The following is a 14,439-nucleotide window of genomic DNA, read 5'->3' as shown; positions in this document are numbered from 1 at the left end:
GGGTTGTACTCCAGCAAGTAGTATTCCCCTTTTATAAAGTTGGGGCACTCACAAAAGGCAGGTTCTAAAAAGAGTGATAAAAATAAAGTAATATTGGCAATGACATCGAAAAAGTAATAGAGTAATATTGCCCGAATTTTGTATCCTGACTTTTTGTCCCGAGTACAGGTCAAACTCGATCCTACATTTCCCATAATGCAGCTGGATAGTGTCTGTCATTAGACCTTCCCTGACATCTAAATGTTGGATTTCTTTCAAACCCCACACCCTCAGATTGTTACACAAGCTTTATTTTTAAAGTTTTCTGTCTTAAGCACAAGCCAAGATAAACCCGTTGACTCAAAACTCAAATTGAAACGGCTCTCACCCGAACCACAGAAGACATTTTGTAACTGTTTTCACAGAGCCAGTGGTACTCAGGATGAGTAAACTGTACTTCATGTGTAAATATTAACACAACACTTGAGACAAAAAGAAAGACGAGGTACTGAGTTAAATTGAAGCAGCATGTTATTTCATCCTTTCACATTCTGAAGTAAAGGCTCAGAATTGCGCCTCAGTAGTAGAAAATGGCTCACAAGAGCAAGGCACTGTATGCATCCTATGTACACCTAAAGGTATGCGATTGAATCTGTTTTGGGATGACGGAGCAGTTCTGTGTTAAGTCACACACACATACCGATGAACAACATAAATAAAAAGTTCACTTCAGCTGGTAGGCCATGCTAATTTGGAGCTCAAGGGCTCATACTGCATCCATCTGTTGTACCTGCTATTGGCAGGACTGCATGTGGGAGAGTTGGATAATAGGCATGAACTGCTGCATCCATCGCGGCGCCCCTGATAGCTGAGCGTATCGGGTTGACCCTGGCTTTGCTCGCTCTCGTGGCAAGGAGCTGCAGCCTTGCAGTCCTGCATTGCACCGGCCTCACGGATTTGCCCGGGCTGTAAATATCCACAGATCCAGATTACTCAGCCGCTGTAGCCTCGTCATGGCTGCATTTCCAATCCCCCCCCCACCACCCCCCCCCCCCCCCCCCCCCCACCACCACCACCACCACCACCACCATGTCCTCAATCCTGTGTCACTCCCACTTCTCCACTCTGAGCACAGCAGAGGGAATCCCTGCCCTAACTTGACCTCTCTCAGCGCAGGTCCTCAGAAATACAGCCAATTTGTCGATTACTCATCCATCTACTGTGTCTACGTAGCATGACGCTTCAGTCTGAACAGCTGACACGACTAGAATTAAACAGGCCTGTCCTGACGGGCCAGCCTTACAGATGCGTGGTGTGTGCAGGGAAAACAAAGCTTCCAGCTGCGTAAGCTAAATACTGAAAAAAGAATGCGTCTGTTGAACAATGTATTTTTCCACGATTGTTAATGTGGAGCAATGCTCAGCGTATGAACACCCTGTCTCATCTCTACTGTATATTTTCTTGGCCAAACATGCTGCATTAGCTGTGTGTGTGTGTGTGAAGTCGGTATGTGTTTTTTTCCATGTGTGCAGGGAGTGTTGGAAAGTTTCCTGGGGACGGCACTGACAGGAACGGTGTTCTGTCTGCTGGCCGGTCAGCCCCTCACCATTCTCAGCAGCACAGGCCCGGTGCTCGTGTTTGAAAGACTCCTTTTCACCTTCAGCAAGTGAGTAGCTGGCGATCCGACTCATTCAGGCACTTTTGAAATGAAAGAATATCAGCGAAGGGTGAAACTGAGTTGGAGAAACAACTGCAGCACTCTGGCAGATATTTATAGATTGTCGTAATTCAAATTTACAGTAGGATGGCAACTTTGCTTTATTGTTCTGACTGACTGGAACATTTTTGAGCGTACTATAAATCTGTTGCCAGCTGATTGTTAAGCGTTTTTGCCGTCTACTTCCTGTCCTGAATAACCACACACACGCCCTTCTGTAAAAACAAATGTAGGAGAAAGTGTACTAAAGACATTACCTCCTGGAATGGCAGTTTTTAGGGTGGGAAAACAGAAATTCTATTCTGTGACATTCTGAAATGAAGTATTTTCACAATACCTGATGGGTATTAAAGGTGGTTTCTCTTTCCCTCCCTGACCGACACACACTGAGAGAGAGAGAAAGTCTTCTAGCATTACCAAACTCCACCCTGATTCTGTTCCATTATTAATAATTCGCTCTCATTTAAGTTTACACTGTGAGGGAAGAATGTTGTGGCCTCTGTGCCCCCCAAATGTTTCCATGTCTCAAGTCAACGGTTGCTGAGTCAGTGGCAGCTGTTGGCTTGTCTACAGCTGTTGGATACGTATAGCACAGGCGCATCGTTTCCAAATAGAGAAAAGCCTGACAACTGTGGTCGCAAGTGTCAACGTTGTTTTATTTTGAAGGGCCCTAGAGCAAAGCTAATACAAAAATACTTAAATTAAGCCATAACATCACAGAATCCACGTTAGACGAAGGCGATTGAAAGTACGGTGAATTCTCAGAGGAATTATAATTGCTTGGAAATAAAATGTGAAGGTGTAGGGATACACTTGTACACAATTAACCACTCCCTCATGTGCCAAATCTGTCCTCCTCAGAGACAACGAGCTGGACTACCTTGAGTTCCGGCTGTGGATCGGCCTGTGGTCGGCTATATTCTGTCTGGTGCTGGTCGCCACGGACGCCAGCTTCCTGGTGCAGTACTTCACGCGATTCACCGAGGAAGGCTTCTCCGCGCTCATCAGCTTCATCTTCATCTACGACGCGTTCAAGAAGATGATAAAGCTGTCCCACCACAACTTGATTAACTCCGCTTACGATCCCAACCGCATCACCCTCTACGACTGCAGCTGCATGCCTGGTACGTCGGCCTCGTTTTAAGAGAAATTGCAGCGTTAAAGATGGATTACAGGAGGGGTTTCACTGGATCCAGAAACATAGGCTGTATCTGATACCGCCACTCCAACCATCCTTCGCCTAGAAACTCCTCATTGTTTGGCGCCATCAGAATCTTGGTATCACCAGTGATACCAGAGAGTGAAAGCTGAAGAGTCGTATTTGGCAGTGACGTTCCTCTCGTGTGTTAAACAAAGTTTTCAGCTCATTCCGCCGTGTTTACAATGGAGATAACAAATGATCCTCGTGTGAGTCGGCCTGCAGATACCACTGTTGACTTATCAATCTGACTTGACGGGATTGTTTGGGAGAAAGATGTTGACACTTGTGCAAAATGGCAAGTGTGATACTGTATGTGTTGGAAGTATTCTCATGTTGGTGATTATTGTTTCTCTTTACTAGGCAACTCGTCAGACCTTTTTGATGTCGCCATGCTTACAAACAGTACTGATCTGGTATGTTGTTTCCTTGAATTGGTGACATTTAGCAGCATGCCTCGAGAATTTAAAATGTTTTGCCTTTTCTCTCCATGAATTGTTGCTTAAAGGAACCTCTTTGTCCTCATCTCTTCAGTCAGTGAATGCCACCTGGGCGACCCTGACGAAGCAGCAGTGTCTGGATTTCAACGGGCAGCTGGTCGGAGAGGCCTGTGGCTATATCCCTGACATCACCCTGATGTCCCTCATCTTGTTCTTTGGGACGTACACCTGCTCCATGGCTCTGAAGAAATTCAAGACGAGCCGCTTCTTCCCCACCACAGTGAGTGACGCCACCCATCCGTGGATGTGTAGCAGCTTCTTTTTCTTCCTTTCTTTGAGTTTCGGCCCTGTGCTTAAATCTCAGTTTCGTCGACAAGCTCCAGTGTCAGTGCGAGTCAATGTGGGAAGGTCAGATTTCTCACTTTTAACAGTGTTTGAGGCAAAGAAGGCATGACACTCCAGCTCAGATCCGTAAATGATTGCTACTTAATTTAGATTTTATTCCAATTTAACAGCGCTTGTCTGGTAAATAACCAGAATATATGACGATCAACTAGACCAAGAGTCAAGGGCCATGTTAGCGGTGTGAAGCTCTACCTAAATGAAGACTTCACCCACAAAATGACCATTTCTATGTGCGTTACCCACCTTGAATTCTGTGAGGAAACTTGCATGCCTCCACAGTGAACGAAGAATAAAAAAACATGAGAAAAGTATTATTTAAAACATGAGGCATGCGAGAAATATTGTCTACCAGAAATGTTTATTTGCATAATTATCCATTTCCATTATTTTTCGGATCAGGTTGATTGGTTTCAAAATGATTAGACACCAGTTAGTGAGCAAGTGTGTTTACTCACAGATATACTGTCATTGCACTCGCTGCACACACTCAGCAAATTAGTGTTTATCTTCAAACATGTAGTTTAACAGGATGTAGGTCACAAAAAAAACACTTGAGCTGCTAGTTCATACTGAAAAAAAGTCAAACTTGCTGTAAATGTTTCCTCCTTCTAGGTGAGGAAGCTCATCAGTGACTTTGCGATCATCCTGACCATCTTGCTCTTCTGCGGCGTGGACGCCTTTGTCGGAGTGAACACTCCGAAGCTCATTGTGCCAAGTGAATTCAAGGTACACGCTACACATGGAGGAAGTACTTACTAATGGAAAAGTAACGTACATTCACATAAAAACAAATAGCCATCATATCATTTTGTGTTTGGAATAATAACTGAATTATTTTCAGCCGTGTGCAGTTTCCTCTAACACAGATAATGAACCACGTGTCTGCTCGAGAGCCTCTGAAAGTCTGTAAAATCCTAGTATAATGCTGTCTTTGTAGTTTGCCTATTAAGCGATACATGAAACTAAGGCACATTCAGTCTCTGATATTGCAGTGCTCAAATGTTCCTCAGTTGGCGTTAAGACCACCCCGCCTTGACACGGAGGAAGGGAATGATGGGGTAGACGAGCGGGCAGCTGAGTCAAATAACAACTTGATTATAGGTGATGTGAGAACACAGGCGATCGTATGGTTGCAAGTACAAAGCCGGCTTTGTTTAACCACAGAGTCTTGATACACAGATTTCTGTCATGCAACAATGCACCAGTCATCTCTTTGCTCACTTCAGTGATGAGACTCTCTGAAAGTGTAATGGAGTAATCACCAGGAATTAGTTTTTTATTTATTTTATTTTTTTTCTTCTGTTCTATTTAAGATGTTACCCATGTTTAAGACTGTGTTCACTATGAAGACACACTAGTCGGGTGTCTCCGTCACTTTAACAGTCCCGTTCTTTATTTTCTCGTCTAGCCCACGAGTCCACTGAGGGGCTGGTTTATTCCTCCCTTTGGAGGGAACCCTTGGTGGGTGTACCTGGCAGCCACGCTCCCCGCTCTGCTGGTCACCATTCTGATATTTATGGACCAGCAGATCACTGCTGTGATTGTCAACAGGAAGGAGCACAAACTCAAGGTTGGTGTGCCACCTCAAAGTTTTATTCAGTTTGAAAATTCTAGGATAAAATGCATGAATTGTTCAAGAGTAAAACTGTACAGAAAACAAAGGGTTGTAGCCAGGATTTTAGAAGTGTAAGAATTGCAAAATGTTCTTTTTCCAAAACAGTTAGTTTGCAGAAAACTCCTTTAACTCCATGCACGACTGTCTAAATGCTGTTGAGACTTTGAAATGATGGAGAATGTCTGCTGGGTAATGTAAAATCCTTCATTAAAACAGTCAAATGGAGTAATTTATGCTGTATTATATTTGGAACAGGTGTCCGTGTTATTACGGATTCTACTGCACAGTACAGACTTGCACAGTTCTGTCAACTTTCCCTTTTTTAATGCTCTCACACACACACACACACACACGCACACGCTTTCACAACATAAACAATCTCGTTACTCTTTGCTCCTTCGCTACCTTGCCCGGTGGAGAAAAACTCAAAGTACAATTATCCGAGAGAGGACGACCGACGTTGTCCTCTGTCTCAGGTGCAGCAATGCTACGGCATAAGAAGGGTGTAATGAGCCAACAGATAACACCTGTGCTGATTTAGACCCTTGGCACTACGACCACGAGCCACTCCCACCCATCTCTCCCCTGCAGCTGAGACCGAACCACACCTCACTAACCCCATATTGTAGAATGTAAACGCCTTCCCGTTAAGCTCATTAAAACTCCAAATGAGTACAAGACCTCAGTGTCCTTAGGGGTGGTGGAGAGGCTAGAGGGATGTGTTAAATTAGTGTAGATTATAAACTGTCATAAATTAGCGAGATTAGTGCCCTTAACTCTTATTGGAAATTAGGTTACAGTAACTATTGCTTGCCTCATAATAACATTATTTCCCTGTTAACCCTGAGTAACATGTGTCTCCATTTGTTTCTCATATTGCATTGCAGCAGCCTGTTTTAAAGTGATCATATACCAAACAAATCTAACAAAACTAATCAATGCTGATATGTATACTTATGGATATAGGAGTGATAATACAGCACATGGTTTGAATTCCATTAATATCAGAGTTCTAAGCAGACTGTATGGCATGCGGCCGATGATGAACGCTCATTAATAAGACACTTGAGTTTTGACTTGCAAAAAATCACCGTGATAATCTCGTTCTTGTGCTCTCTCTCTCCTCTCAGAAAGGTGCAGGGTACCACTTGGATCTGTTCTGGGTAGCCGTCCTGATGATTATCTGCTCTTTCATGGGCCTGCCGTGGTACGTGGCTGCCACCGTCATCTCCATCGCCCACATCGACTCTCTGAAAATGGAGACCCAGACGTCAGCCCCCGGGGAGATGCCCAAATTCCTGGGTGTCAGGTGAGTTAACGCAGCTGCTGGAGACGGTGTTGACGTCGTTGAATAACTCTATTGTATTGTCGGCTTTCGCCAGTGACGGGTACTTCATTTATTTTGGATTCCCAAGTGAAAAAGCATCCTAGCAGGAAGGCTAGAAGGCAGAGATTTTAAGACAATGGGTCGTAATGCTGTGTTACAATCCATAGCAGAAGTTTATATGCACACAGAAGACAAAATTGAGTCGTGCACAATTTTCCCGAATACATTTGTAAATGTGGAAAAGCCTAATTTCCTCCTGCTGTACTCATGATTATTTTCCAACAATAAAAGAAGGGGAGGGGGGGTCAGAAATATCAATCACACTTAATCAGTCAGGAAGGAGAGGACAAAAACACACAAGGGTAGAAAAAGGGGGGGAGGGGCACAAATACACATACTTCAATTGTACTTTTAGAGTGTTATCTGGTAACATGACAGTTTTTGCAAGTCTTTGAAAGATTATGTATTACATCATCAAGGTAGTCATGTGATGTGGTTAATTGTGATAGAAACTTTCAACAGAACTTTCTGTTGAAAGTGAAGCTCCATTTTGTGCGTACAGTGCTGTTCAAAACTGAAGCCTGAGAACCAAAGTTTGAGACATTCCTCATACAAAGACAAGTTTATTGTGTGTATGTGACTATAGATGCAATACTATCAATAGTGAATTTGGATCTTTGGATTAACTGTCGTTATAGAAACATGGTATGAACTGCTTTTCACTGGTTCAGCTCTACTGCCTTTTATGCTTTCGTGCTTGCAAGGTTTACTGATTTAATTTAGTGTTTTTCCTCTTTTTTGTTTTTATCCAGAGAGCAAAGAGTCACCGGTATCGTTGTGTTCCTCCTGACGGGACTCTCTGTCTTCATGGCCCCTATCCTCAAGGTAGTGCTCCAAGTTCTTAATTCTTCCATGAAAACAAGGATTACTGTCCGCCTCTTTTAGGACAAAGTCACTCTCAGATTTATAATAATTTCAAGTCTTTTATTCATCCCATTAGGAACTCCCTCAGTTGAAGTAATTTGATGTGAAATAAGCATGCTCATCCGGGCTTAAGCTCAGTTTGCAGCTGAATGCCTTCTCAAGTTTCCATTCCCACATGAAAGTGCCAAACAAAACAAAAGAAAAGAGTGAAGTTACTGATTGTTGGGGCTGGTACTCCCTCTTGTGGACATTGTGGATATTGTACTTGTGATCCTGTGAATACATTTTCCCTTTCCAGAGTTATCTATTGTACTAAAGGGAATTTGGGAAAGATGAAAGATGTTTTCGTATAAATTGGGACATGTGCTGTTTGTAATGTCTTTTCATCTGTCATGCTGAATCTACTTCTGGTTTGCCTGGCACATTTCTGCATTAGCTTACTGCTTTAAAGCTCTATGGGTAATACTGTGCAAGTAGTTGCCAAACCTGCACTAATGGGCAGCTAAGTGCCTTGTCACACTACCAAAAATAACCTAAGAAAAGCTGCTTGTGGGCTATTTTCAAACCAAGCAAGGATGCTAACAATACACACTCATTACCTGTAACATCTTTAGCATCTCTCTTTAAACTTTTCATGTCTTCAGAATGTGTTTCACCTAACTAGAGACAGTCACATCTTCCATATTAACAACTTGTTTCACTGTGCTCCGTGTTCCTCAGTTCATTCCCATGCCGGTGCTCTACGGCGTGTTCCTCTACATGGGGGTTGCGTCACTCAACGGTGTCCAGGTGAGTGAGTCTGACCTGCTAACCAGTGTTAGCCGCGACCCATTACATTTCACCAATTGAAAGGGTGATTGCATTTCTTAACAAACTACAAGAACAAGTTCAACAAGCAGCCCGCCTACGGCTGGGAAGTATTTACTCAGTCAGCGTTCGCTCAGCACCAGAGACGGCAACCACGCCTCCATTTCTGAACCAAAGCTACCTGAATGTAGGCTAACCAATCAAATGCAAGCAAGGCTAACGGTGGCTAGCTAGCAGCTAAGGCACAACATGTAAATATGATTTAGCTAGCGTGTTTGTCCTCTTTTGTATTGCGCTGTAATCACTGAATTTGAAAATTGCAATGCTTTTTCTGGAAAAAGTAACTACTACATTGTGACGCATTAATAAGTTGTTACTTAACAAATCAAATATCCATTAAAGTCTGTCGAAGCTGGTCATTCACTCAAATGAAAGAGGTTAATGAGCTCATGTAAAACAGAAGATGCGTCTGGCATATACTACGCAAATATTAACAACATCTGACTGCAGCTTGTCCATTCTCGTGACCTGACGACCTGTTTCTGTGTCTTTGCTTTGCGTCAGTTCATGGACCGGCTGCAGCTGCTCCTGATGCCCGCCAAGCACCAGCCGGACCTGATCTACCTGCGGCACGTCCCCCAGAGACGCATCCACCTCTTCACCTTCATCCAGGGCCTGTGTTTGGCCCTCCTCTGGGTCCTCAAGTCTACCGTGGCGGCCATAGTCTTCCCCATCATGGTGAGGAATGGCTGCAATCGGTGATGTGTAGCCGAGCGCAATTACACAGCGCTCGATCCGGCCGTGAGAGCCAACCGCACTATTTCTCTGTCCGCAGATCCTGGCGTTGGTTGCCGTCCGTAAGGCGATGGACTACGTGTTCTCCCAGCACGACCTCAGCTACCTGGACGACGTCATCCCGGAGAAAGACAAGAAGAAGAAAGAGGACGAGAAGAAAAAGAAAAGCAAGAAGAAGGGGAGCATAGACAGCGAAATCGAATTTGTAAGTAATATTTAAATGTGGATACCAAAATCCATTGTTGTCATGTGGTCGTCAACAGTCACCTGTAGTTCCTCACCTTTTAAAGTCCAGAAGTGTTAATGTTCTCCCTCCGTCCTCCCACAGTCTGACTACCCCTACAGTGAAAATATACCCAGTATAAAAATCTCTATGGAGATGATGGAGCAGCAGCCCATGTTGGGTGATAAATCTATGCATAGTGAGTACAAGCCAGGGATTGCTTTGCTTCTAAAGGCGTCATGTGCAGATTTTGTCCTTTCAAACTATAGCCTTCTTGCATGTGCTAACAAATGTAATACCTTAAAGAATAGTCAAAAAAAAAAGCATATTGATCTGTTAATGCTGCTCGAACCTGCCAGTTTGAAAAATATCTATTACTAAAAGCAGCTTTGCAGCACTTGCCTTCTCTTCCTTTTCTCATCTCTTCTGCTAACCCATTGGACATTTCAGTGTTTGTGAAGTATATATTTTAAGTTCTTTACTTTCCCTCCCCCCCAGGAGATCCATCCCAGACTCTCCTTAACCCGCATTCGTCGTGCTGAGCACTACTTTGAGTCTCCCACAGTGGCCGAGTGAGTGAGTACAGGCTGGCGGTACGCTTCCTATACTTTCTGTGAAGGCAAAGTGCTTCGTAATTCATGCTGTTTGATTTTTGTTCTCATACAGCGCCACAATTATAGTACTCTCTGTCTTCCTCTTCCAGTCTTGAAAGAGGTTCATACACGAAAGGTTCGCCTCAGATTCGAATAGGCAGGGACTCTGAAGAAAACGCTTTATTCTGGAGGAAGAGCTCCGAAACAGATCTGTGAATGAAATAACCAAAGAAGCAGCAGAACCAGCACAAGATGGCAAACATCCTTTTTTTTGTACTATAGTACCACATTGTGTTTTAAACAATATATATTATTATTATTCCCTGTGTGTGGATTTAAATCAAAAGGGCTGGAAGTATTTGTCTTAAAATTGAAACACTGGCGGTACTGAGTTTTAATGAGGGCTGACACAGGATACGGTTGCATTCTTCATCCTCTTGAGTTCCAGCAGAAAACAAAATGGCTACTCGAGGTCATGCAGTTTTTATGGGAAATTAATATCTTATGAATGTGTATGCCAATAACATTTTATTTTTATCAATTTATTCCAAATAACACCAAACTAAACTAGCCTCTCTTCTTATAGTACTGTTTTTATAAAGTAGTGTAGCTATTTTAAATGTTCCTTGTGGAGTTTAAATCATAACTCCTGGACTCTAAAGAGTAAAACGGTGTCGAGGTACCTACATGTGGAGGTGAAGGGGATACGCATACAAATCCTCTGTTACTTGTAGCAAACAAAAAGGGCTACAGAAGGTAATCTGTGCACATGCATGAGCGGACATTCATTTTGTATTTATGGGCATATCAATTATTTATCAAGCGTCCAGCTGAGGATGCATATTCATAAAACACATCCAATGGTTTCAGTGGTGTAGGAAGTGAATGGGTGAACACTATACAGACTGGAATCCCCCCCCCCCCCCCCCCCCTTCTATATTTATTATATTTAAACTCTCGGCAGATGAATTTGCTGTTTGAACCTAAAGTATGGCTTTACCATATAAATTACCCATTTGTGCAAATTTGAAGATATTCTTTCTGTGGTCTGTATCCACTCGGCTGACTTCTCCCTGCTTTAGGGAGGTGTAGATGTACGTAGCTCTACCTCTTATGTTTCTGTAGGTGTAAGGCATTATATATTAAACATCTGTTGTGCAATTATTTGTGATCAAACACTGATTTAAATTTTTTTTTTTACACTGGCACTGCATAGGATCTCTGAATCTTTCCTTTGAGTTCCTTTTTGCTCTGTGACACTTAAGATATTGTGTTTTTGTTTGTCAGTATGAAATGGTTATGTTGATTGCATTGTTTTTTTTTTTTTTTTTTTTTTTTTTTTGCTGCCGTGTTTTAAAGGGTAATTCCACCAGAATTATATTTTTCATCCCAAAAACAAAAAAATCATTATTTTTTTTTTATGCTCTACGTACTGAAGTTGGGGTAAAAACTGATTGCCTGTAATGTTCTCACACACCGGACTGTGAACTCGACCCTAAAAAGCCTATTGAGATAAGATTTCCTCTTAAAATGTGATCATATTTAAATACATTTTTCAATCTTGAGTACATTTTTGTTTTTAAATTATGTGTAGTGTGTTTTATTATTTTATGCAAATCAACAAACAATCACTGTGAGGCAATGCATTGTTGTGACTTCCAGTCCTGGAAGAACCTCTGCTTTAAAGCTTAAAGGGTAAAAGTAAAAACGGCTTCACTTTAAAATCCACATTTTTCGCAATCTAAATTCCATTTAGTGACAATGTGATGTCTTAAATTTCCTTATGCATATTGCTTGATCGTGCTTCTGTTGCTTATTGAAGTACACACTATAACTTGAACTGACTTAGGATATTATTGCATAATGTGAATGTGTAATAAATCTCAATCGCTTGAAATACTGAAGAAACGGAACGCGCACAATCGGCGCTGCTTCTGATTTGTAGAGCAAATAAGAGCTTTTAACTATCGCGTTCACAATCGCATCAATGATCAAGATGTGAAGCACTAGACTGTTACAGTTGCTTTGAACCAAAAATCCCAAACCACACGGTCTTCCACTCTGTTGTATGATCTGTATATCTTGACTTTTTGACTTCCTGTTTCTGATTCCACAATTAATATAATATTTTTGAACCTATTTTATACAAACCATCGTATGTGCTCAATAACCATCGGTTACTCTGAAAGAAGAAGAAGCAGCCGTCTGTCTTTTTATTGAGTAGTGTTTTGAATGAGCACAATAAACGTTCAAATGATTCTTAAATATGTGGTTGTGTTTTTTTCTTTGTAGTCTTAAGAGTTTTGTACCATGCATCTCCCAAAGGATGGGTTTTCAAATGGAGCTTTATAGAGGATCTGAATAGTTGTGTGTGTGTGTTTTTTTTAGGGGGATGAACTGGGTTGGATTCAAGCTCCGAGCTAAGCCGTGCTCAGTCTCACAGCAAAGATGAGAAGGGATGGCCGCATAGTTTCCACGATCACAGGACTTATGTCGGCTTGTAATGAGACTAATTGGCTCATTACTATGAGTCACTGTGTTCTTGTCAATGCCAAGAGGAGGAGGAGGAGGAGGAGGAGGGGGGAAGAATGTATTGGCTCATCTGGTGTGGGAGAGAACATCAATGTTTTTTTCCCCTGACATCCGCTCAGGTTAATGTCGCTGGATTTTACATGTGTTGCCCGAGTGACTGAAGATGCGTGATGGTGTGAGAGTCGAAGCTCAGGAGGGGATTACCTCGCATAAAAACATCCTGAACCTCTGCATCCGTTCATCGCACAACAGTAGAAGGTTCTGACAAGTGTATTAAATCCAATAAACAAAAGTAGATTTATCTTAAATGCACTGTGCAAATATGTGCATTGGTTTCATACCAAACTGCATTACACCGTCACTTCTGTCCACAAAATCACAGAAGCAGCAATGTCTGCTTGTCTACGCTGTACCACTCACCAATCTATAAAGTCTTTATAAATGCTTCAGAAGTTGTAACTAATGGATTTTATTAGTTGGTAAATCATTTATCTGTTATCAACATTAAGAACTTTTGGGTTGTTTGTTTGGTGCCCTTTGTCCTTTCCTAATGATGCATTTATAAAGGATGGCATCCCATAAACAGTCGCTTTCTAATCAGCGATAAAGTTTATAAAACGTAACAAGTCAACTACAAGACTGCAGCTGTTGATGTAAATAAGTTCATTAAAGGATCTTGGCCCAGGTAAGGGGGGTAGCGATTCTTCACAACCTGGCAACCCTAAAAGTTGTTCCGTATAAATGGAGCCTTATTAGAATGTTTGCATTTATTGTTGGAGGTTTCACGGTTGGTATTTGTGTGTGGTTTAAGCTCTGCAAGGAGAGCATCAAATGATTAACGTCACATCAAACATCTCAACAGACATTGTGTTTGAGTTAATCTGTCTGATTGGACCTCTGCTCAGGGCTGTGTGGGTGTGCAGAGACGGATGAGTGGAATCTTTCATTAGCTTTGTTGAACCTGTTAGGGCGGGACACATCACAGCTCTATCCTTCTTATTGGTAGATGAAGATTTATGACCTAATGGGTTCTCATCAATGCTCCGGCCCACCTTCAACTTGATTAGAGGTCTAATCAGCCAGAATAACTGCATGTTATACAATGCATACCTCTCAAAGGCCATTTTCTCAAAATTAGCCATAAACCTCCACTCCAGTGGCGCTGACACACACCAAACCTCCTTACTTTATTTCTATCTATATTCAAAAGGTTTATATATTGTTCATATTTTCTGATTTATTGAGTGATACAAAGAAAATTCCCTCAGTGAAAAAAAAGACTATCAACAAATAAAACAAGAATTTTAAACCTGGCTTTATCAATATTTCTGTTCCAGTAATGCAAGCATGCAAGCCCGTATTTGATAAAACAATGCCTCTTTTGCATTTATTAACATATTTCAGAAAAACACATTTTGCTCAATTTGCACAAAACATGGCTGGAGTTAAAAGAAACCACATGTATCTTGTTAAGGTGGAGTGATTGCGCCTGCGGGCTAGAGGGTGTTTCCTTTCCAGGCAGGAGTGCTTGTTTTGTTCCTTTTCTGTGGTGATTAGCTGATTGTCTTGGTGAATGTAAAAAAGAAAAGAAAAAAGGATAGGCCTACTACTGATTTGAAGATGTGAAAACTAAGTAAGTTTGAAGAAACAACCAACTTATGCCAGAGGTAAAAAAAAGATGTTCTGCTCAGCAGCATCTTCCTGGAACACTCCTAATAAACTGACTGGCTCGTGACACACACACCCACACACACACACCCACACACACACACACACACACACCCGGCCTGTACATCCCCTCCCATGACACGGTCTCCAAGGTTCATAACGTCGATTGTCTGTAACTCTGCAAATTGTGTCATTTCTAAGTCGCAGGGAGCAATT

General features: G+C 42.0%; 1 protein-coding gene across 11 annotated transcripts in view; it reads left to right on the top strand.

The window, feature by feature from the left end:
* Positions 1 to 13,864, top strand: part of LOC142939589 (electrogenic sodium bicarbonate cotransporter 1-like) — a 29,788-nt gene extending 15,924 nt beyond the window's left edge. Inside the window, exons 13-26 of one of the 11 annotated variants that reach the window (XR_012950497.1) lie at positions 1,512 to 1,645; positions 2,558 to 2,820; positions 3,258 to 3,310; positions 3,429 to 3,614; positions 4,352 to 4,465; positions 5,148 to 5,309; positions 6,485 to 6,663; positions 7,494 to 7,566; positions 8,326 to 8,394; positions 8,977 to 9,150; positions 9,248 to 9,412; positions 9,536 to 9,629; positions 9,932 to 10,023; positions 10,134 to 12,288. Coding sequence is in view for 9 of the 11 variants with exons in the window: in XM_076082915.1 (XP_075939030.1) it covers positions 1,512 to 1,645; positions 2,558 to 2,820; positions 3,258 to 3,310; positions 3,429 to 3,614; positions 4,352 to 4,465; positions 5,148 to 5,309; positions 6,485 to 6,663; positions 7,494 to 7,566; positions 8,326 to 8,394; positions 8,977 to 9,150; positions 9,248 to 9,412; positions 9,536 to 9,629; positions 9,929 to 9,972 (1,710 nt within the window). In the remaining 2 variants the exon portion in view is untranslated. Of the gene's footprint in view, positions 1 to 1,511; positions 1,646 to 2,557; positions 2,821 to 3,257; positions 3,311 to 3,428; positions 3,615 to 4,351; positions 4,466 to 5,147; positions 5,310 to 6,484; positions 6,664 to 7,493; positions 7,567 to 8,325; positions 8,395 to 8,976; positions 9,151 to 9,247; positions 9,413 to 9,535; positions 9,630 to 9,928; positions 12,289 to 12,411 lie in introns of those variants that run through there. The other 10 variants (XR_012950127.1, XM_076083068.1, XM_076082915.1 and 7 more) reach the window with 10 other exon arrangements.
* The last annotated feature ends 575 nt before the right edge of the window (positions 13,865 to 14,439 follow it).

This window comes from Anarhichas minor, unplaced genomic scaffold (assembly GCF_050575085.1).
Source record: "Anarhichas minor isolate MPS153535 unplaced genomic scaffold, ASM5057508v1 ptg000002l, whole genome shotgun sequence".
Taxonomy (NCBI): domain Eukaryota; kingdom Metazoa; phylum Chordata; class Actinopteri; order Perciformes; family Anarhichadidae; genus Anarhichas; species Anarhichas minor.
The sequence above is the reverse complement of the archived record's forward strand: the minus strand, read 5'-3'. Positions and strand labels throughout refer to the sequence as shown.